Source organism: Carcharhinus amblyrhynchos, chromosome 10 (assembly GCF_965287045.1).
Source record: "Carcharhinus amblyrhynchos chromosome 10, sCarAmb.v2.hapA, whole genome shotgun sequence".
Classification (NCBI taxonomy): Eukaryota; Metazoa; Chordata; class Chondrichthyes; order Carcharhiniformes; family Carcharhinidae; genus Carcharhinus; species Carcharhinus amblyrhynchos.
This window is the reverse complement of record NC_137333.1, coordinates 108,209,633-108,233,691: the sequence shown is the minus strand read 5'-3', so window position 1 is coordinate 108,233,691 and position 24,059 is coordinate 108,209,633. Positions and strand designations below refer to the sequence as shown.

At 44.4% G+C, this 24,059-nt stretch overlaps 1 protein-coding gene across 2 annotated transcripts in view; it reads right to left on the bottom strand.

Moving 5' to 3' along the window:
* The window catches only part of LOC145349273 (F-box/WD repeat-containing protein 7-like), a 258,322-nt gene that overhangs the window by 69,026 nt on the left and 165,237 nt on the right, over positions 1–24,059 (bottom strand). For both annotated transcript variants that reach the window (XM_080197782.1, XM_080197783.1), the window contains exons 4-5: positions 7,943–8,025; positions 3,678–3,813 (exon numbers count right to left, since the gene is read on the bottom strand). In XM_080197782.1, coding sequence (XP_080053908.1) covers positions 3,678–3,813; positions 7,943–8,025 — 219 coding nt within the window. The remainder of the gene's footprint in view (positions 1–3,677; positions 3,814–7,942; positions 8,026–24,059) is intronic.

Genomic DNA, 24,059 nt, shown 5'->3' with positions numbered 1-24,059 from the left:
CTCTCTATTCCCATGTCATTCACGTATTTGTCAAGACGCCCTTTAAAAGCCACGACCATATCCGCTTCCAATACCTCCCCCAGCAATGAGTTCCAGGTACCCACCACCCTCTGTGTAAAAAATCTGCCTCATACGTCTTCTTTAAACCTTGCCCCTCGCACCTTAAACCTGTGTCCCCCAGTAATTGACTCTTCCACCCTGGGAAAAATGTTCTGACTATCCACTCTGTCCATGCCTCTCATAATCTTGTAGGCTTCTATCAGGTGTCCCCTCAACCTCCGTCACTCCAGTGAGAACAAACCAAGTTTCTCCGACCTCTCCTCATAGCTAATGCCCTCCATACCAGGCAACATCCTGGTAAATCTTTTCTGTACCCTCTCCAAAGCCTCCACATCCTTCTGGTAGTGCGGCGACCAGAATTGAACACTATATTCCATGTGCGGCCTAACTAAAGTTCTATAAAGCGGGCAACATGACTTGCCAATTTTTAAACTCAATAGCCCAGCTGATGAAGGCAAGCATGCCGTGTGCCTTCTTCATTACCTTTTCCAACTGCATTGCCACTTTCAGTGACCTGTGTACCTGTACACCCAGATCCCTTTGCCTATCAATACACCTAAGGGTTCTGCCATTTACTGTATATTTCCTATCTGTATTAGGCCTTCCAAAATACATTACCTCACATTTCTCCAGATTAAACTGTCTGCCATCTCTCCACCCAAGTCTCCAACTGGTCTATATCCTGCTGTATCCTCTGATGGTCCTCATCACTATCCACAAATCCACCAACGTTTGTGTTTTCCGCAAACTCACTAATCAATCCAGTTACATTTTCTTCCAAATCATTTATATATATATTACAAACAGCAAAGGTGCCAGCACTGATCCCTGAGGAACACCACTTGTCACAGCCCTCCATTCAGAAACATGCTGCTTCCACTGCTACCCTCTGTCTTCTTTGACCGAGCCAGTTTTGTATCCACCTTGCCAGCTCCCCTCTAATCCCATGCAACTTCACCTTCTGCACCAGTCTGCCTTGACTGACCTTGTCAAAGCCTTACTGAAGTTCACGTAGACCCCATCCACTGCCCCACCCTCATCAATCATCTTCATCACTTCCTTCATTTTCACAGCAACATACTTGTCCTGAATTGTTAACAACTGACTTTTAAAAAACTCCCACATATCGGATGTGGATTTACCCTCAAACAGCTGCCCCAGTCTACATTCCCTAGCTCCTGCCTAATACTGTTGTAGTTAGCCTCCCCCCAGTTCAGCACTTTCATCTCTGAGACTTCTATTCTTTTCTACAAGTATCTTAAAACTTACAGAATTGTGATCACTGTTCCCAAAATAGTCCCCGATTGAGACATCACCCACCTGTCCACGCTTGCATCCCAGAACCAGGTCGAAGATAGTCCAACTCGGGTGCAGCTATCTACATATTGTCTCAACAAGTATTGTTAGACACACTGAACAAACTCTGCCCCATCCAAGACCTGGCACTAAAGGAATCCCAGTCTATGTTGGGGAAGTTAAAATCACCCATCACAACTCCTCTGTTATTTTTACATCATCTGGTAATCTGCTGATATATCAGTTGCTCCACTTCACGCTGGCTGTTGGGAAGCCTGTAGTACAATCCCAACAGTGTGATTGCACCACTCCTGTTCCTCAATTCTACTCATATGGCCTCTCTGCATCATCCCACCAAGGTGTCCTCTCTCTGTATAGCTGTGATATTCTCCCTAATCAGTAACAATTCCAAAGTGAGATCTTTGGTTGAGGTCAAGGGTTGAGAAACGACAGAGCTTCAGTGAAATTGGTTCACTCAGTCGCCTGGGTGAGCTGTTGAGAAATCCATAGGATCTGTCTTGGTCATGTCTATTTATTCTGTAGCATGGTATGTTTGAACAGTTGGTCTGTTTGTTAAAATGAAGTGCATGTGAACTATGAATGTTAGAGTATGAGATACTGTAAATTGTTTTGTCTTTCTGACCTTGTATAGTGAAGTTTATTTTTGTTTGTTCAAAACCTCTGAAATCTTGTGGCTTTATTCCCTTTCAAAGTGTCTTGAATCTCAAAGCTTACTAACTACTTTAAGCAAAATGTTATTGGTCGCTAACTGGATCATATCAAAAACTTGAGGGTCTGGTTCAGGGTCATCCTTCCTAAACTGTGACACTCAGAGCTGGATGCACTACTCCAGTTGAGAGCAAACTAATATCTTATACAAGCCCTTTATTCCAAGCCCCTATTCATAAAATCTAGGATACTGTGTGTATTTTTAACCACACTCTCAAGCTGTCCTGCCATCTTCAATGATTCATGCACATGTATACTCAGATCCCTCTGTTCCTGAACCTCCTTTTGAGGAGATTTATTTTATATCATTTCTTCTTTGTACCAAAATGAATCACTTCATATTTTTCCCGATTGGACTTCATCAGCCACTTGTCTGCTCATTCCACCAATTTGTCAATAGCCTTTTGAAGTTCTACACTATCATCTTCTCAGTTTATAACGCTTCCAAGTTTTGTAACATCTGTAAATTTTGAGATCGAGTCTTGTACAGAAGTTCTCGGTCATCAATATACATCAGGAAAAGCAAGGATCTTAATACTGACCTTTGGGTAACTCCATTACAAATCTCCAGCCCCAAAAAAAACCCATTAACCATTGCTCTGTTTCTTGTCACTCAGCCAATTCTGGATTCATGTTGCTACTGTCCCTTTTATTCCATGAGCTATAACTTTGCCCACACACCAAGTGAAAAGAGTGAATTTAAAAAAAAGGAATGTCTTCAATGCGTTGTTGAAGAAATCAAACTTCCCCAGTAACTCAGTGGAGACCCTGGTTTGTGACCGATCAGATGGAGGAGGTTCATTCAGGAAGGTACAGAGAAACTTTGCTGGGAAGACACAGAGCTGATTTCAAGGAGTTGGAGATAAACACACAAACCTCCAAACAGCTCATCTCCCCAACCCTTCAAACACCACCTACCCCGCATCTGGCAGAGTTTACAGATCATGCACTGGATTGTCAGCCACCTGAGAATCCACTGAACCCCAGTGGAAGCAAGTTATTCTGAATCTCGAGAGACTGCATTAGACTATTCATTTGTAGATATGTCTGCTGCTGCTCCTGGTATGCTCTTTTACAATATTCATTCAGCCAGGATTAATCCCCTGGCCTGATGATAATCACCTTCTTGGCAGCCTCTGAGGTTTGCATTCATTTTATTTATTTGTACCAGCCTCAGTGGAAAGTTAGACATCAAGGAACAATAATACAATACAATACAGAACAGGAAACAGGCCCTTTGGCCCTCCAAGCCTGCACCGCCCATTGGTCCAACTAGACCATTCTTCTGTATCCCTCCATTCCCAGTCTGTTTTTTGTGGCTATGCAGATAAGTCTTAAACGATCTCAGCGTGTCTGCCTCCACCACCCTGCTTGGCAACAATTATTTCACAGTGAAGACAGGAAATCTACAATGACAATTTACATCAAAATTTACTTTTGTATCTGGAAAGAATATGATTCTCCAACTTACTAGCATGGACACCCATCTCCCATGTCTACCCTACACAACAACGGCAGATCACCTGGCACACACAGCTGTGTGCATCTTCCTGCCAACACTATCTCGAAGTTGATTCCTTCAGTGTACCTACCTGGAACATGCCAAGCCATTCCTGAAGATCTGATGGAGGCGCCACTGACGTAATACGTCTCCGATGCTGACCTGGGATGTTGCCATTCCGTAGATCTCCAAACGTCGTGGCTGTATTTATGCAGGGAGATAAGGAGCTGTCGGAAAAAGAAACAGATGTGACTATTCTTCTTTGATGCCCTGATTGGGTTCAGAGGGGTGAGAACTTCAGGGCATACTCCTGGGTTGGATTTATTTCTTTACAGTGGCTGAACAACATTTTACATGTAGTAAGAGATTTTTTTGAAGAGGCTCAGGAATGCCTGACATGGGTGAAGAAACTGGTTCTAATGGACAAGCTTAAATCGAATTTCTGTGGCATGATAGAATTAATTTAACCCACAGCTAACCCATGCTGGGGATATTTCATGAGGCCACATGAATGGACATTTACTCTAATGAGTTTATTGAGCAGTGGTTGTTCAGACGCGAGGGTCACAAATAATCTGCAATAATTATCCATTTTCAAATTTATCCAAAATCATAGTTCTGTTCTGTTTAATTGAGATTCTTCAAATATTAAGGCTTTGATATGGGTTTAAAACCAATTTCAGCTTGCTACACACACCACTTATACCAGATCACAGCAGCAACAGATTGTGATTAATATGCAGCTCACATTCTCTACTTCTATAATTTCATAAAAAATAGAAAAGACACCAGCTGATGCGAGGCTGCAGCATCTTCCTCCACATCCCATCACCTACGCAAGAGCTGGGGAACAGCACCAGACACGTCAGCAATTAGCTGCGCTCACACACTACCTGCTGATCTGACACATTATCAGCAGCATATGTTAATTTGGATTTACTTTCCACACTTGATCCAATGGACATTATTCATGGAAAGACATTTAAACCAGGTTTCTATATTTCTCTCATTAGGTTATTTAATGCTTCCTGGTCATATTTCCACAGGCTCCAGTCACTCACGAGTAACTTAACGAGGAGGCCTTATTTACTTATGACTGTGAGCAATGATTGCCAGTTGTGTGAGCTTTACTGGTTGGACTTGTAACTAACATAACTGAAAATGGCTTTGGTTGTTGGAGGTCAGTCATCTCAGACCCAGGACAGCGCAGCAGGAGTCCCTCAGGATCCTAGACCCAGCCGTCTTCAGCTGTTTCGTCAATAACCTTCCTTCCATCACAAGATCAGAAGGGGTATGTTCACTAATAATTGCACAAAGTTGAGAATCATTCGCAACTCCTTGGATACCGAAGCAGGTCCATGTCCAAATAAACAAGGCCTGGATGACATATGGAAAATAATATTCATACATACAGGTGCCAGGCAATGACCATCTCCAACAAGAGAGAATCCAACCATTTCCACTTGACATTACCACTGTTGGATCCCCTATCCATGTCAGTTGTGGATTACAACTGAGCCCACACTGGCTGCAAATGGTGAACTTGTGGTTCAAGAAAGCTGGCTTTCAATGAAGCATATTTGTTGGCTAGGTAAACATTCACTCGATTGTGATCTGCAGAAATCATCCAACAGTCCAGTCACAGATTTTATAACTTTAGCTGCTATTTGAAAGTAACTTTTCAAGAACCAATGTGTGTTTCTGAGATGGTGTTATTAAGCTATAAAGTGGCACGGTCCAGCAATAAGGCTAGGAATTTAGGCATTTACACAGGAAATACAGCAAGGATAAATGATGTCCACTTGGAGAGGTAGTAACAAAGTGGTATGTCACTGGACTAGTGATCCAGAAACCCAAGGTATGCCTTGGCAGCTGGTAAAATTAGAATTAAAAATCTAAAGATGACCTGTCCCATCTGGTTTGCTAATGTCCTTTAGGGAAGGAAATCTGTGGCCCTCACTTGTCTTGGCCTACATGTAACTCCAGACCTACAGCAATGTGGTTGAATGGGCCAGGAAATGGCAAATGGAATTTAATGTTGGCAAGTGTGAGGTGGTCCACTTTGGTAGGAAGAATGGTAGGAAGGACTATTACTTACGTGGCGAAAAACTGCAGCAGGCGACGGTGCAGAGGGACCTCGGGGTCCTTGTGCATGAATCGCAAAAACCCAGCTTGCAGGTGCAGCAGGTGGTCAGGAAGGCGAATGGGATGCTGGCCTTCATAGCGAGGGGGATTGAATATAAAAGTAGGGAGGTCTTGCTGCAGCTGTATAGGGCATTGGTGAGGCCGCAGCTGGAGTACTGTGTGCAGTTTTGGGCGCCGCACCTGCGCAAGGATATTTTGGCCCTGGAGGGAGTGCAGAGGAGGTTTACTAGGCTGATACCGGAGTTGAGGGGATTGAGCTATGAGGAGAGGCTGAATAAACTAGGCTTGTACTCGTTAGAGTTTAGAAGAATGAGGGGAGATCTCATTGAGACGTATAAGATGATGAATGGGATGGATAGGATAGAGGTGGAGAGACTCTTCCCGCTCAAAAAAGACAGTAGGACTAGGGGGCACAGCCTCAAGATAAAGGGGAGGCGGTTTAGAACGGAGTTGAGGAGGAACTTCTTCACTCAAAGGGTGGTGAATCTCTGGAATTCTCTGCCCGTTGAAGTGGTGGAGGCTGCCTCGCTAAATATTTTTAAGAAGCGGGTTGATGGGTTTTTGATAAGAGAAGGGATTAAGGGTTATGGGGAGAGGGCGGGAAAGTGGAACTGAGCCACGACAGATCAGCCATGATCTTATTGAATGGCGGGGCAGGCTCGAAGGGCTAGATGGCCTACTCCTGCTCCTATTTCTTATGTTCTTATGTTCTTAAATGTCCTCAAGTTGCACAGCGAGCCACTCTGCTCAAGGCTAATAAATGCTAGCCCAGCTGGAGATACCCATATCCCATGAATGAATTTAAAAAATACAAATATATTCTGTAATTCATTGTGTGACATGCTTGAGATGTCAATAGCAATAAGCATTGGCAAAATAGAAGGTAAAGATAAAGTCACCATTGTCCCAGATGCCCAGAGGCTGCTCTCCCCTTTGAGGGGAAGAGCTGGCCAGTGGTGATTTAACCTGAGGATAGTCACACCTCAGACAAGGGGGCAAGGTTGAGAAGTGGGGACTTCATGAATAACCTCAGCTGGTCCGTGATTTGAACCTCTGCATCACAAATCAGCTGCCCAGTCAACTGAGTTAAACCAATAGGAGTATAATATCAAGGGTAAGGCTCTTAGCAGTGTAGAGGATCAGAAGGATCTTGGGGTCCGGGTCCATAGGACTCTTAAATCGGCCTCGCAGGTGGAGGATGTGGTTAAGAGGGCGTATGGTGTACAGGCCTTCATCAATCAAGGAATTGAGTTTAGGAGTCGGGAGGTAATGCTGCAGCTTTATAAGACCCCACTTGGAGTACTGTGCTCAGTTCTGGTCACCTCATTCCAAGAAAGATGTGGAGACTATTGAAAGGGTGCAGAGGAGATTTACAAGGATGTTGCCTGGATTGGGTGGCATGCCTTATGAGGATAGGTTGAGGGAACTCAATTTTTCTCCCTGGAGAGACGAAGGATGAGAGGTGATCCGATAGAGGTGTATAAGATGTTGAGAGGTACTGATCGGGTGGATTCTCAGAGGCTATTTCCCAGGGCTGAAATGTTCGCCACAAGAGGACACAGGTTTAAGGTGTTGGGGCATAGGTACAGAGGAGATGTCAGGGGTAAGTTTTTCACTCAGAGGGTGGTGGGTGAGTGGAATCGGCTGCCGGCGGTGGTGGTAGTGGTGAATTCGTTGGGGTCTTTTAAGAGACTTCTGGATGAGTACATAGGATTTAATGGGATTGAGAGTTATAGATAGGCCTGGTAGATAGGGATATGATCAGCGCAATTTGTGGGCCGAAGGGCCTGTTTGTGCTGTAGTCTATGTTCTACTCCCCAACTATAAATATAAACACAAGTAATTAGAGCCATATTGCACACTACTCTTAATATTAAGTGCACAAATTTCTAATTATTGGAGGTTATATTCTCCTTGAATTTTGTTCTTGACACATTCATTTTATTGATATTTAACCGGATTTCAGATATGATCTGCAATCCAGTGTTGCAGAAATTTTGGAAAAGGAAGTTTTTTTTAAAAACAGTATGCCCAGTGTTTTGACATCAGGAATTTTTGAATCAATTTGTTCACCTCACACTCATTTTAGTCAGTAATACAAAACATCAAATCACTAAGATAGCAAGTTAAAACACACGAGTGTCCCATTCAGTGGGCTTTAGTCGAGAGACAACTTGGTCAATCCTATAGCTGCATTTTTAATGTCAGTACCTGGAGTATTCTGACCCTTTGCAGAGTTTCTTTCCTGGTGACAGTGCTCGTACATCAAGGCCATTCTCTGATTTTCGCTTCATCTGTAAAGAGAGAACATCATATTGAGATGTAATGAACCCTGGTTTGCTGAGTGCACCAGTTAACAGAGAAAAAACAACAGGAAATGGGATATTAATAGGACTCTGGCTGGCCACAAACTATCCTGCAAAGGACAAACAATCAAACATAGACAGGACTCAGAATTAATCCTTCCTGACAACGACATATAACTATGCCTAATAACAATCCATCCAGACTGTTAATTGTTTTAAACAATAATCACTCAGTAATCTACGGCCCAAAGCAATACTGAAAGGAAATGGCAACCAGTAGCAGCACTTAATGTACAGATCCATTAGAGAGCAGACATGGAGGTACTTGGCCCCATCCTTTACTGCAATTTCATGCACCTTTTTATATTATCAAACTCCAAGATATACAACCTGTAAAACTATACCTCACTTGCAGATTATTTCATGAGGTTGTATACCCTCCAGGACAGTTTAGTGGCTTATTTAAAATCTTGTAGCCCATTTAACAATCTCTCAAATTATCTGATGAGTATTTCAACAGAAACATTGGAATGGAACATTGGCTGGATTTCAAAACTGTTTTCTGGGATATCAGAATCTGTCCCATTCAAATGGACGAATCTGTTCATCCCTACAGCTCTCAGTGATTCCAGATTCGAAACATTAACCTCTCTTGATGCACTCTGTTTTAAGGAGCACAATAAATGTCCATGTATTCTAAAAGCCAAAAGGTCTCGTTTAACTCTGATCCTCAAGCAATTTTTATAAGCGCATAGTCACACACCATTTTTTTCCCTTTGGGAAACAGTGGGAAGTGGGGGATGAATTCCCCAGCTGATTATCAGCCCAATGAATCGCATCATGAACTTTCTTTCTGTGGCCAACAAGTCCTGCTGTTAGGCTTGAACCCTCTGGTTTAGAGTTAGGGATGCTAACGCTGTGTCACAAGACTTCCTTCTTAAACAATTCTGTGCATTTAATGCACTTGTTATTTCACCCTTTTTCTTATAAATGTTTAAGCATTTCACATACACTAACTCTGAAGTGCAATCATCATTACATAGGCAGCAATTTTGTACACAATAGGATCCCAAAAACAGCAACGAGATAGAATAACCAACGGATCTGCTTTTCAAACAGTTTTGACTGATATATTGTCTGAGACCCTTGGAGAAGCAGAGGAGAAATCTGTCTTCCAAAGTTATCTGGAGCTTACTGCCTCCCAGATACCACTTGCTGGTTGGTTTCCTTCCTCGGTCTCAAAGCTCTACCTGCAGTATCAAATCCCTCTTTCTATCTCTGCTATTGGTACAGATACAGATTATCCATGCTGGCTGTTCACCCTCCTCCCTCAGAGTGCTCGACAGTTGCTCAGTGATATCCTTGATCCTGGCACCAGTGGGGCAACATACCGATCTCAATTCATTTTCTGTGGCCTGTCTGTTCTCCTATCAAATCTAATCACTGTTGCTTTTCCAATCTTTTCCTGAACTTGTATACTGCTAAGTCAACCCTGGTATTGATCTGGCTGCATAACCCAAAGGTACCAACTCACTCAACAGTATTCAGAACAGAATACAGTGTGGCGCAATCAACGGACTCCTGCTTGGTCCTCCCCAAAATTTTGACTGTCACCAATTCCCGCTCTGCCCACATATCATTAATAATTAGGATGACAATACCTGTGCTATCCACAAAGCACTCAGCCTCACAGAGACACCAGCTGAAACCCAGAGCTCCAACGGATGACATTTCCTGCGTATGTGGTTGTCCAGGACAATAAAAATGACCGGAATCTTCCAGAAAAAGATCAGACATGCATCAATCATGTCATTTTAGATCAAATATTCCATGTCAAAGCCCATACCATGCAATCTCATCTCCCTCATGAGGCGAAGAGAGTGACTGCCCTCGACATGAAGGCAGTATTTGTCCCAGTGTGGCATCAAGGAGCTCTACAGTCAGAGGTTTACAGCACAAAAACAGGCCCTTCGGCCCAACTTGTCCCTGCCGCCTTTTTTTTAAATCCCAATTGCCCACATTTGGCCCATATCCCTCTATACCCATCGTACCCACATAACTGCATATATGCTTTTTAAACAATAAAATTGTACCTGCCTCAACTACTACCTCTGGCAGCTCATTCCAGACACTCACCACCTTGCATGAAAAAATTGCCCCTCTGGACATTTTTGTATCTCTCCCCTCTCACCTTAAACCTACGCCCTCTAGTTTTAGACTCCCCTACCTTTGGGAAAAGATATTGACTATCTACCTTGTCTACGCCCCTCATTATTTTATAGACCTCTATAAGGTCATCCCTCAGCCTCCTAACATCCAGAGAAAAAAGTCCCAGTCTATCCAGCCTCTCCTTCTAACTCAATCCATCAAGTCCTGGTAGCATCCTAGTAAGTCTTTTCTGCACTCTTTCTAGTTTAATAATATCCTTTCTATAACAGGGTAACCAGAATTGCAAACAGTATTCCAAGTGTGGTCTTACCAATGTCTTGTACAACTTCAACAAGACATCCCAACTCTTGTATTCAATGTTCTGACTGATGAAACTAAGCATGCCGAATGCCTTCTTCACCACTCTGTCCACCTGTGACTCCACTTTCAAGGAGTATGAACATGTACGCCTAGATCTTTTTGTTCTGTAACTCTCCCTCCACCCTACTATTAACTGAGTAAGCCCTGCCCTATTCAATCTACCAAAATGCATCACCTCGCATTTATCTAAATTAAACGCCATCTGCCATTCGTCAGCCACTGTCCTAATTGATCAAGATCCCGTTGCAATTGTAGATAATTTTCTTCACTGTCCACTATGCCACCATTTTTGGTATCATCTCCAAACTTACTAGCCATGCGCCCTACATTCTCATCCAAACCATTAATATATATGACAAATAACAGTGGGAGCAGCACTGATCCCTGAGGCACTCTGCTGGTCACAGGCTTCCAGTTTGAAAAACAACTTTCTACAACTACCCTCTCTGACTTCTGTCAAGAAGCCAATTTTGTATCCATTTAGATACCTCACCTTGGATCCCATGATCCTTATGCAACAACCTATCATACGAATCTTGTCAAAGGCCTTGCTAAAGTCCATGTGGACAATATCGACTGCACTGCCCTCATCTACCTTCTTGGTTACCCCTTCAAAAACCTCAATTAAATTTGTGAGACAGGATTTTTCACTCACAAAGCCATGCTGACTGTTCCTAATCAGTCCTTGCATCTCTAAATGTCTGTAGATATGTCTAGAGAAATTAAAGTCAATGGGAAAAAGGGAAAACCCCTACATGGTTGGAGTCATATCCAGATCAGAAGTGGGGAAGTTCACTAATGGCTACACAACTTCAGTACCATTTGTACTCCTCAAACACTGAAGCAATCTGTGCCCACATACAGGAAAACCTGAACAACATTCAAGCATGAAGAGAAACAAGAAATAGATTTTGCCATACAAGTGGCAAACAACCACTTCCACAAGACAGAATCTAATCACCTTCTCTTGAAATCCAATGGCATTAACATCACTGAAACACCCACTATCTACATTTTTGTGATTCATGCACAAGGACACCCAGGTCCCTGTGCACAGCAGCATGCTGCAATTTTTCACTATTTAAATAATAGTCCATTTTGCTGTTATTCCTACCAAAATGGATGACCTCCCATTTACCAACATTGTACTCCATCTGCCAGACCCTCGCCCACTCACTTAGACTATCTATATCCCTTTGCAGACTTTCAGCATCCTCTGCACACTCATCTTCGTGTCATCTGCAAATTTTGACACACGTAAATGTACATATGTAAATCGTAAACAATTGCGGTCCCAACACTGATCCCCGAGACACACCAGCAGTCACTGATTGCCAACCAGAAAAACGCCCATTTACCCCCACTCTTTGCTTTGTTAGTTAACCAATCCTTTATCCATGCTAATACATTATACGTAACACCGTGTACCTTTATCTTATGCAGCACCTTGTCAAATGCTTTCTGGACATCCAGATACACCACATCCACAAGTTCCCCATTGTCCACTGCACATGTAATGTTCTCAAAGAATTCCCCCAAATTAGCCAAGTATGACCTGCTCTTCATGAACCCATGCTGTGTCTTACCAATGGGACAATTTATATCCAGACATCTAATGGGACAATTTCTATTCTGATGTCTCACTATTTCTTCCTTGATGATAGATTCAAATGTTTTCCCTACTACAGAAGTTAAGCTAACCGGCCTACAGTTACCTGCCTTTTGTCTACCTAGATAGGCTGGGCGAATGGGCCAGGAAATGGCAAATGGAATTTAATGTTGGCAAGTGTGAGGTGGTCCACTTTGGTAGGAAGAATGGTAGGAAGGACTATTACTTACGGGGCGAAAAACTGCAGCAGGCGACGGTGCAGCAGGTGGTCAGGAAGGCGAATGGGATGCTGGCCTTCATAGCGAGGGGGATTGAATATAAAAGTAGGGAGGTCTTGCTGCAGCTGTATAGGGCATTGGTGAGGCCGCAGCTGGAGTACTGTGTGCAGTTTTGGGCGCCGCACCTGCGCAAGGATATTTTGGCCTTGGAGGGAGTGCAGAGGAGGTTTACTAGGTTGATACCAGAGTTGAGGGGGTTGAGCTATGAGGAGAGGCTGAATAAACTAGGCTTGTACTCGTTAGAGTTTAGAAGAATGAGGGGAGATCTCATTGAGATGTGTAAGATGATGAATGGGATGGATAGGATAGAGGTGGAGAGACTCTTCCCGCTCAAAAAAGACAGTAGGACTAGGGGGCACAGCCTCAAGAGAAGGGGAGGCGGTTTAGAATGGAGTTGAGGAGGAACTTCTTCACTCAAAGGGTGGTGAATCTCTGGAATTCTCTGCCGGTTGAAGTGGTGGAGGCTGCCTCGCTAAATATTTTTAAGAAGCTGGTTGATGGGTTCTTGATAAGAGAGGGGATTACGGGTTATGGGGAGAGGGCGGGAAAGTGGAACTGAGCCACGACAGATCAGCCATGATCTTATTGAATGGCGGGGCAGGCTCGAAGGGCTAGATAGCCTACTCCTGCCCCTATTTCTTATGTTCTTATGTTCTTTTTGAAACGGTGGCGTCACATTTGCTGTTTTCCAATCTGCAGGAACCACCCCAGAAGTCCAGTGAATTTTGGTAAATTACCACTAGTGCATTTGCTATTTCTTCTGCCATCTTTTAGTACCTTGGGATGCATTCCATCAGGACCAGGAGACATGTCTACCTTTAGCCCCATTAACTTGCCCAACACTACCTCTTTTGTGATAATGATAGTTTCTCGGTCCTCACCTGCCACAGCCTTCCTGTCATCAATTTTTGGCATGTTACTTGAGTCTTCCACTGTGAAGTCCAACACAAAATACCTGTTCAATGCCTCAGCTATTTTCTCATTTCCAGTTATGACATCTTCCTTCTCATCCTCTAAAGGACCAATGTTTACTTTTGCCACTCTTTCGTTTTATGTATTTGTAGAAACTTTTGCTATGTGTTTTTATATTCTGAGCGAGTTTACTCTCATAATCCATCTTACTTTTCTTTATAGTTTTTTTTGTGGTTTTGGTGACCTTTAAAGATTTCCTAATCCTCTAGTTTCCCACAAACCTTTGCCACTTTATATGCTTTTTCTTTCAATTTGATACCCTCACTGGCAGCACGATTTTGGAAAGTGGTATCAGAACAGATGCAGTGGAGGCGAAGGAACTGAGAGAATGGGATGGACTCCTTACAGGATGTGGTGTGTGGGAGTTGATGGGTTTGTAAGGGACATCTGTAGACAGTTTATCACCAGAAATGAAGACAGAGGTGGGAGGGTGGAGACAGAGCTCTGACAAAGCATCATCCAGATTCAAAATGTTGACTCTATTCTCTTTCTGCGGATGCTGTCACAGCTGCTGAAATACTTCAGCACTTTGTTTTGTTTCAGATTCCAGCATCCACAGTACTCCAGGGAGAATACTGAGATACAGGCTATTAGACTAGATGGGATTGAAGTTCATAAGGAGGAGGTATTAGCAGTTCTGGAAAGTATGAAAATCGATAAGTCCCCTGATCTGGATGGGATTTATCCTCGGATTCTCTGGGAGGCTAGGGAGGAGACTGCAGAGCCTTTGGCTTTGATCTTTAGGTTGTCAATGTCTACAGGAATAGTGCCAGAAGACTGGAGGGTAGCAAATGATGCCCCCTTGTTCAAGAACGGGAATAGAGACAACGCTGGTAATTATAGACCAGTGAGCTTTATTCCTGTTGTGGGCAAAGTTTTGGAAAGGATCATAAGAGATAGGATTTATAATCATCTAGAAAGGAATAATTTGATTAGGGATAGTCAACATGATTTTGTGAAGAGTAGATCGTGCCTCACAAACTTTATTGAGTTCTTTGAGAAGATGATCAAAGAGGTGGATGAGGGTAAAGCAGTTGACGTGGTGTATATGGATTTCAGTAAAGCATTTGATAAGGTTCCTCACAGTAAGCTATTGCAGAAGATATGGAGGCATGGGATTAAGGATGATTTAGCGTTTGGATCAGAAATTGGCTAGCTGTAAGAAGGCAGAGGGTGGTGATTGATGGGAAATGTTCATCCTGGAGTTCAGTTACTAGTGGTGTACCGCAGCGATCTGTTTTGGGGCCACTGCTGTTTGTCATTTTTATAAATGACCTGGATGAGGGTGTAGAAGGATGGGTTAGTAAATTTGCGGATGACACTGAAGTCGGTGGAGTTGTGGACAGTGTGGAAGGAGTAGGACTAGGGGGCACAGCCTCAAGATAAAGGGGAGGCGGTTTAGAACGGAGTTGAGGAGGAACTTCTTCACTCAAAGGGTGGTGAATCTCTGGAATTCTCTGCCCGTTGAAGTGGTGGAGGCTGCCTCGCTAAATATTTTTAAGAAGCGGGTTGATGGGTTTTTGATAAGAGAAGGGATTAAGGGTTATGGGGAGAGGGCGGGAAAGTGGAACTGAGCCACGACAGATCAGCCATGATCTTATTGAATGGGGGGGCAGGCTCGAAGGGCTAGATGGCCTACTCCTGCTCCTATTTCTTATGTTCTTATGTTGCAGGTTACAGAGAGACATAAGCTGCAGAGCTGGGCTGAGAGGTAGCAAATGGAGTTTAATGCAGATAAGGAATGCTTAAATGGAGTTTAATGCAGATTAGTAAGGGAAGATATAGGAGCCATTGAGCAGAAGGTGGAATCGTTCTGGATGGAGATTAAGAACAGCAAAGGGATGAAGACGCTGGTGGGTGTCGTCTATAGGCCCCCAAATAATGATCTGGAAGTGGGGCGGGCTATTAACACGCAAATAAATGCGGCATGCAGGAATGGAACGGCGACAATTATGGGGGATTTCAATCTACATATTGATTGGTCAACCCATGTTGGATGCGCTGGGCTTGAGGAAGAGTTCTTGGAATGCTGCCGGGATAGTTCCCTTGAACAGTGTGTGTTGGAGCCGACATGGGAGCGAGCTATCTTGGATCTGGTGTTATGTAATGAGGCGGGTAGAATTAGGGACCTTGTGGTGAAGGATCCTCTTGGGAAGAGTGATCATTGTATGGTGGAGTTTCTGATGCTGATGGAGGAGGAGGAACATAGAACATAACAGCACAGAACAGGCCCTTCGGCCCACGATGTTGCGCCGACCAGTTAAAAAAAAACAATGACCCACTAATCTAAACCAGTCCCTTTTCGTCCATAAACCTACCCACGGATCTCTTAAACGCCCCCAAACTAGGCGCATTTACAACTGCAGCAGGCAGGGCATTCCAATCCCTCACCACCCTCTGGGTAAAGAACCTACCCCTGACATCCGTCCTATAACTACCCCCCCCCCCCTAATTTAAAGCCACGCCCCTTCGTGCTAGATTTCTTCATCCGAGGAAAAAGGCTATCACTATCCACCCTATCTAAACCTCTAATCATCTTATATGTTTCAATAAGATCCCCTCTTAGCCGCCTTCTTTCTAGCGAAAACAACCCCAAATCCCTCAGTCTCTCCTCATAGGACCTCCCCTCCATACCAGGCAACATCCTGGTAAACCTCCTCTGCACCCTCTCCAAAGCCTCCACATCCTTCCTATAATGTGGGGACCAGAACTGCACACAGTACTCCAAGTGCGGCCGCACCAGAGTTTTGTACAGTTGCAACATGACGCTGCGACTCCTAAATTCAATCCCCCTAACAATAAACGCCAAAACACCGTACGCCGCCTTAACAACCTTATCTACTTGATTCCCAACTTTCAGGGATCTATGTACACATACACCTAGATCCCTCTCTGTTCATCCACACTATTCAAAGTCCTCCCGTTAGCCCTATACTCAACACATCTGTTATTCCTACCAAAGTGAATCACCTCACACTTCTCCGCATTAAACTCCATCCGCCACCTCTCGGCCCAGCTCTGCAACCTGTCTAAGTCTCCCTGCAAACTATGACACCCTTCCTCATAATCTACCACACCTCCGACTTTGGTGTCATCATCAGCAAATTTACTAATCCACCCAGCTATACCCTCATCCAGATCATTAATAAAAATTACATAAGAAATAGGAGCAGGAGTAGGCCATCTAGCCCTTCGAGCCTGCCCCGCCATTCAATAAGATCATGGCTGATCTGTCGTGGCTCAGTTCCACTTTCCCGCCCTCTCCCCATAACCCTTAATCCCCTCTCTTATCAAAAACCCATCAACCCGCGTCTTAAGAATATTTAGCGAGGCAGCCTCCACCACTGCAACCGGCAGAGAATTCCAGAGATTCACCACCCTTTGAGTGAAGAAGTTCCTCCTCAACTCCGTTCTAAACCACCCCCCCTTTATCTTGAGGCTGTGCCCTCTAGTCCTACTGTCTTTTTTGAGCGGGAAGAGTCTCTCCACCTCTATCCTATCCATCCCATTCATCATCTTATACATCTCAATGAGATCTCCCCTCATTCTTCTAAACTCTAACGAGTACAAGCCTAGTTTATTCAGCCTCTCCTCATAGCTCAATCCCCTCAACTCCGGTATCAGCCTAGTAAACCTCCTCTGCACTCCCTCCAAGGCCAAAATATCTTTGCGCAGGTGCGGCGCCCAAAAATGCACACAGTACTCCAGCTGCGGCCTCACCAATACCCTATACAGCTGCAGCAAGACCTCCCTACTTTTATATTCAATCCCCCTCGCTATGAAGGCCAGCATCCCATTCGCCTTCCTGACCACCTGCTGCACCTGCAAGCTGGGTTTTTGCGACTCATGCACAAGGACCCCGAGGTCCCTCTGCACCGTCGCCTGCTGCAGTTTTTCGCCCCGTAAGTAATAATCCTTCCTACCATTATTCCTACCAAAGCGGACCACCTCACACTTGCCAACATTAAATTCCATTTGCCATTTCCTGGCCCATTCGCCCAGCCTATCTAGATCCTTCTGCAGACTCTCCACACCCTCCGCACAATTTGCCATTCCCCCAATCTTGGTGTCATCAGCAAATTTTGACACCCTACACTCGGTTCCCTCCTCCAGATCATCTATATAAATGGTAAAAAGCTGAGGCCCCAGCACCGACCCTGTTCAGCAGTGGCCCCAAAACAGATCCCTGAGGCACACCACTCGTAACCAAACTCCATGGCGAATATTTACCATCAACCACCACCCTCTGTCTCCTATCTGCTAGCCAATTCCTGATCCAATTTCCTAGACTACCCTCAATCCCATACATCTGCATTTTCTGCAGAAGCCTACCATGGTGAACCTTATCAAACGCCTTATTAAAAGGAAGTGGGTTCCTGGACATGTGTCCTTTGTTTGAACAGAGGGGAGTATGGTAGGATGACAGAGGAATTGGCGAATGTTGATTGAGGGAGCACATTGGAAGGTAGGTCTGCTGAGGAGCAGCGGAGGATCTTTAAGGAGATCTTTCTTGGTGCTCAGCTGAAATTTATTCCGATGGTTAAAAAGGATCGTAGGAGGAGAGATAATCAGCCATGGATAACGAAGGAGGTAAAGGAGAGTATTAAATTAAAAGCTGATGTGTTTAGAGTGGCTAAGAGTAGTGGGCGAGAAGAGGATTGGGAGAGGTTTAAATATCAACAAAGAATGGCGAAGAAGTTGATAAAGAAAGGAAGGATAAACTATGAAGCTGGGCTAGCGCTTAATATAAAAAAGGATAGTAAGAGGTTTTATAAATATATAAAAAGGAAGAGGCTGGCTAGGGTGAACGTTGGACCCTTAGAGGATGAGAGGGGGGACTTAGTGGTGGGGGATGAGGAAATGGCTGAGGCCTTGAATAACTTTTTTGTTTCGGTCTTCACGGAGGAGGACGTCAATAGTTTGCCGGGTGTTAGCGATGGAAAGATGGTAGGAGTGGAGGGCCTGAATGACATTATTGTTACTAGAGAGGCAGTGCTCAACAGACTGGAAGGACTGACTGTGAACAAGTTCCCAGGAATGCATCCAAGGGTTCTGAAAGAAATGGTGGAGGTGATGGTGGATGCCTTGATGATTATTTTCCAAACCTCGCTGGATTCCGGGGAAGTGTCGGAAGATTGGAAAACGGCTAACGTTACGCCGTTGTTTAAGAAGGGTGGCAGGCAAAAGGCAGGGAATTATAGGCCAATTAGTTTAATGTCTGTTGTAGGTAAAATGCTTGAATCCGTAATCAAGGATAAAATAGCGAGGCATCTTGAGGAGAATTGTTTGATAGAGCAGACGCAGCACGGTTTCATTAAGGGGAAGTCGTGTCTGACAAATTTATTGGAATTCTATGAGGACGTGTCTAGTGCGGTGGATAGAGGAGAACCGGTGGATGTGGTGTTTCTTGATTTTCAGAAGGCGTTTGATAAGATGCTGCACAAGAGGTTGTTACAGAAGGTTAGGGGGCATGGAGTTGGGGGTAGGGTGTCAGCGTGGATAGGGGATTGGCTGTCAAACAGGAGGCAGAGAGTGGGGGGTCAATGGGTGCTATTCAGATTGGTAGTTGGTGACTAGTGGAGTGCCCCAGGGACCGGTGCTGGGGCCTCAGCTATTTACCATTTATATAGATGATCTGGAGGAGGGAACCGAGTGTATGGTGTCGAAATTTGCTGATGACACCAAGATTGGTGGAACGGCAATTTGTGCGGAGGGTGTGGAAAGTCTGCAGAGGGATCTAGATAGGCTGGGCGAATGGGCCAGGAACTGGCAAATGGAATTTAATGTTGGCAAGTGTCAAGTTGTCCACATTGGTAGGAATACTGGTAGGAAGATGTGTAGAGACAGATGCGTAGAGTATAGGGCTAACGGTAGGACTCTGAATAGTGTTGATGAACAGAGGGATCTAGGTGTATATGTGCACAGATCTCTGAAAGTTGGAAATCAAGTCGATAAGGTTGTTAGGAAGGTATACGGTGTCTTGGCGTTTATTGGTAGGGGGATTGAATTTAGGAGCCGCAACGTCATGTTGCAACTGTACAAAACTCTGGTGTGGCCGCACTTGGAGTATTGTGTACAGTTCTGGTCCCCACATTATAGGAAGGATGTGGAAGCATTGGAGAGGGTGCAGAGGAGGTTTACCAGGATGTTGCCTGGTATGGAGGGAAGGTCCTATGAGGAGAGACTGAGGGATTTGAGGTTGTTTTTGTTGGAAGGAAGGCGGCCTAGAGGAGACCTTATTGAAACATACAAGATGATTAGAGGTTTAGATAGGGTGGACAGTGATAGCCTTTTTCCTCGGATGGAGAAAGCCAGCACGAGGGGACATAGCTTTAAATTAAGGGGTGGTAGTTATAGGATGGATGTCAGAGGTAGGTTCTTTACCCAGAGGGTGGTGGGGGAATGGAATGCCCTGCCTGCTGCAGTTGTAGACGCGCCTAGTTTGGGGGTGTTTAAGAGATCCGTGGATAGGTTTATGGATGGAAAGGGATTGGTTTTGGTTAGAGGGTCATTGCTTTTTCTTAATTGGTCGGCACAACATCGTGGGCCGAAGGGCCTGTTCTGCGCTGTAATGTTCTATGAAGGACTACTACTTACATGGCGAAAAACTGCAGCATGCGACGGTGCAGAGGGACCCCGGGGTCCTTGTGCATGAGTCGCAAAAACCCAGCCCGCAGATGCAGCAGGTGGTCAGGAAGGCAAATGGGATGCTGGCCTTCATAGCGAGGGGGATTGAATATAAAAGTAGGGAGGTCTTGCTGCAACTGTACAGGGCACTGGTGAGGCCGCAGCTAGAATACTGAGGGGGTTGAGCTATGAGGAGAGGCTGAATAAACTAGGCTTGTACTCGTTAGAGTTTAGAAGAATGAGGGGAGATCTCATTGAGACCTATATGATGAATGGGATGGATAGGATAGAGGTGGAGAGGCTCTTCCCGCTCAGAAAGGACAGTAGGACTAGAGGGGGTGCAGTTTAGAATGGAGTTGAGGAGGAACTTCTTCACTCAAAGGGTGGTGAATCTCTGGAATTCTCTGCCCGTTGAAGTGGTGGAGGCTGCCTCGCTAAATATATTTAAGACGCGGGTAGATAGGTTTTTGATAGGCAAGGGGATTAAGGGTTATGGGGAGAAGGCGGGAAAGTGGAACTGAGGCACATCTGATCAGCATCCCATTAGCCTTCCTGACCACCCAGCTTGCAGGTGCAGCAGGTGGTCAGGAAGGCGAATGGGATGCTGGCCTTCATAGCGAGAGAGATTGAACATAAAAGTAGGGAGGTCTTGCTGCAGCTGTATAGGGCACTGGTGAGGCCGCAGCTGGAGTACTGTGTGCAGTTTTGGTCGCCGCACTTACGCAAGGATATTTTGGCCTTGGAGGGAGTGCAGAGGAGGTTTACTAGGCTGATGCCGGAGTTGAGAGAGTTGAACTATGAGGAGAGGCTGAATAAGCTAGGCTTGTACTCGTTAGAGTTTAGAAGAATGAGGGGAGATCTCATTGAGACACATAAGATGTTGAATGGGATGGATAGGATAGAGGTGGAGAGGCTCTTCCCGCTCAGAAAGGACAGTAGGGCTAGTGGGCACAGCCTCAAGATAAAGGAGGGGAGGTTTAGAACGGAGTTGAAGAGGAACTTCTTCACTCAAAGGATGGTGAATCTCTGGAATTCTCTGCCCGTTGAAGTGGTGGAGGCTGCCTCGCTAAATATTTTTAAGACGCGGGTTGATGGGTTTTTGATAAGCAAGGGGATTAAGGGTTATGGGTAGAGGGCGGGAATGTGGAACTGAGACACGACAGATCAGCCATGATCTTATTGAATGGCGGGGCAGGCTCGAAGGGCGAGATGGCCTACTCCTGCTCCTACTTCTTATGTTTCTTATGTTCTTGTAAGTGCGAAGTGATTCACTTTGGAAGGAGTAACAGGAATACAGAGTACTCGGCTAACAGTAAGATACTTGGTAGTGTGGATGAGCAGAGAGATCTCAGTGTCCATGTGAATCGATCTCTGAAAGTTGGCACCCAGGTTGATCGGATTGTTAAGAAGGCATACAGTGTGTTAGCTTTTATTGGTAGAGGGCTTGCATTTCGGAGCCACGAGATCATGCTGCAACTGTACAAAACTCTGGTACGGCCGCACTTGGAGTATTGCGTACAGTTCCGGTCGCCACATTATAGGAAGGACGTGGAAGCATTGGAAAGGGTGCAGAGGAGATTTATCAGGATGTTGCCTGGTTTGGTGGGAAGGTCTTATGAGGAAAGGCTGAGGGACTTGAGGCTGTTTTCATTAGAGAGAAGAAGGTTAAGAGGTGACTTAATAGAGGCATACAAGATAATCAGGGATTAGACAGGATGGACAGTGAGCCTTTTTCCTTGGATGGAGATGGCTAGTACGAGGGGGCATACCTTTAAGAACATAAGAAATAGGAGCAGGAGTAGGCCATCTAGCCCTTTGAGCCTGCCCCGCCATTCAATATGATCACGGCTGATCTGAAGTGGCTCAGTTCCACTTTCCCGCTTTCTCCCATAACCCTTAATCCCCTTGCCTACCAAAAACCTATCTACCCGCGTTTTAAATATATTCAGCGAGGTAGCCTCTACCACTTCAACGGGCAGAGAATTCCAGAGATTCACCATCCTTTGAGTGAAGAAGTTCCTCCTCAACTCTGTTTTAAACTGCAACCCCCCCCCCCCCCCCCACCTTGAGGCTGTGCCCTCTAGTCCTGCTGTCCTTTGAGCAGGAAGAACCTCTCCAACTCTACCCTATCCATCCCTTTCATCATCTTATACGTCTCAATAAGATCCCCCCTCATCCTTCTAAACTCTGATGAGTACAAGCTTTAAATTGAGGGGTGAATGATATAGGACAGATGTCAGAGGTAGGTTCTTTACTCGAGAGTGTAGTAAGGGCATGGAATGCCCTGCTTGTAACAGTAGTGGACTCACCAACATTAAGGGCATTTAAATGGTCATTGGATAAACATACGGATTATATTGGAATAGTGAGGTTAGATGGGCTTTAGATTGTTGTGCTGACGTGTGAAACCATCGAGGGCCAAAGGACCTGTACTGTGCTGTTCTATGAAGCTTTATTCTGTATCTAACCCCGTGCTGTACCTGTTCCGGGAGAGTTTGATGGGGATAGTGTCAAGGGAGCTTTACTCTGTATCTAATCCCATGCTGTACTTGTCCTGGGAGTGTTCGATGGGGTCAGTGTGGAGGGAGCTTTACTCTGTATCTAACCCCGTGCTGTATCTCACTTTAGAACACTATTCCAAAATAGGAGTTCCTTCATTCCCAAGCCCATTCTGATAAATCATATATTTATTTTTGAATTAAAAAAAGTTTGACCACCAGAAGAATATCTGTTTGCCAAGTTAAATGAAATTTGAGCAGGGCAAAGTTTCAAAAATACAACCTCCCAAGTTTTCCTTTATTGACCTGTGGGTTGCCTCTGAAATTGAATGAACTGTTATTTCAGGTTTTACTATATAGTTAACCCAGTCATGGATCAGACATCTGCTACACAGACAGAGGAATTGAATAGTGCTTTGCAGTAATCAGATTTCAGGTGAGCAACACAGCAGGATCCTGCAGACTTGTTTCCCATGCCTTTTTCCTTCTCTGTTCCACAGTAATTCAGAAGTCTCGATTTAGACCAATTTGTCTTAAAATTAGCCATCTGCTTTGTTGGTTATAACAGAGTTTGGATTTAAAAAGGTGATATTGCAAATTAATGGTATAATTAACCGTGTATAGCTCAGTGTAAGAAATTAGCCGGCCAGATTCCATAAATAAACAAGAGCTTTTTTGCTAAAACTCCCTCAGGTAAAGATGCAGAGATTAAAAGCAGGTTTAAAATGTACTAATATGTCCAACTACCCACAATATACACACAAAACCGCATCACGCAAAGTATCAAATCTTGAAATTTGGCCAAGTAAGAACCAAATTCAGAGAAAAAAAAATTCATGGCCGAAGGGCCTGTTTCATGCTGTAAACCTCTATGACTCTATTTGGGTGCTTGTTTAAAGCTGAAGATTCACTTTCCACAGTGGCTGGTGCTCGAGTTTCTCACTGAAGTAGATGTGACTGATTGATTCCCTTTTCTCTTCAAGACAATGGTGTTGATTTGGAATTGTCCTTAGAGAGCTGTCAGTTTGTTGCAATGAAGTCTTCTGGTGAGTTTTTACATCATAAACAGCCTAACTTTGACAAGAGAGCAGTAGCTCGTGTCCTTCGCAAATGCAGCATGGTAACTTTCAGAGGCCAATATTCTCTGCTTAGTAAAAGTGTTCTTTTCAAACATTTCAACATACCTAGCTGAAACACATCTCATAACACCTGCAACAACCTGGTACAGTTAATACAACGTGTTCTTCAAAACTAATTTCATACAAAAATAGCCAATTTTAAAAGTCCAATTGATTTGGTGAGGAAAACCAACCATGGCAGATAACAAGAGACAGAATTGAATGCTGGCTTGACAAAGGAATGACCTTCACTCGATAAGTCAGTTGAGAAAAATCAAGTGTGAAAGAGAAAGAGACTTGCACTTGTATAACACTTTTTGAAACCACCAACGAACTCTCTGCAGTCAATGAAGTGCTGTCAAAGTGTAATCACTTTTGTAAAGCAGAAAAC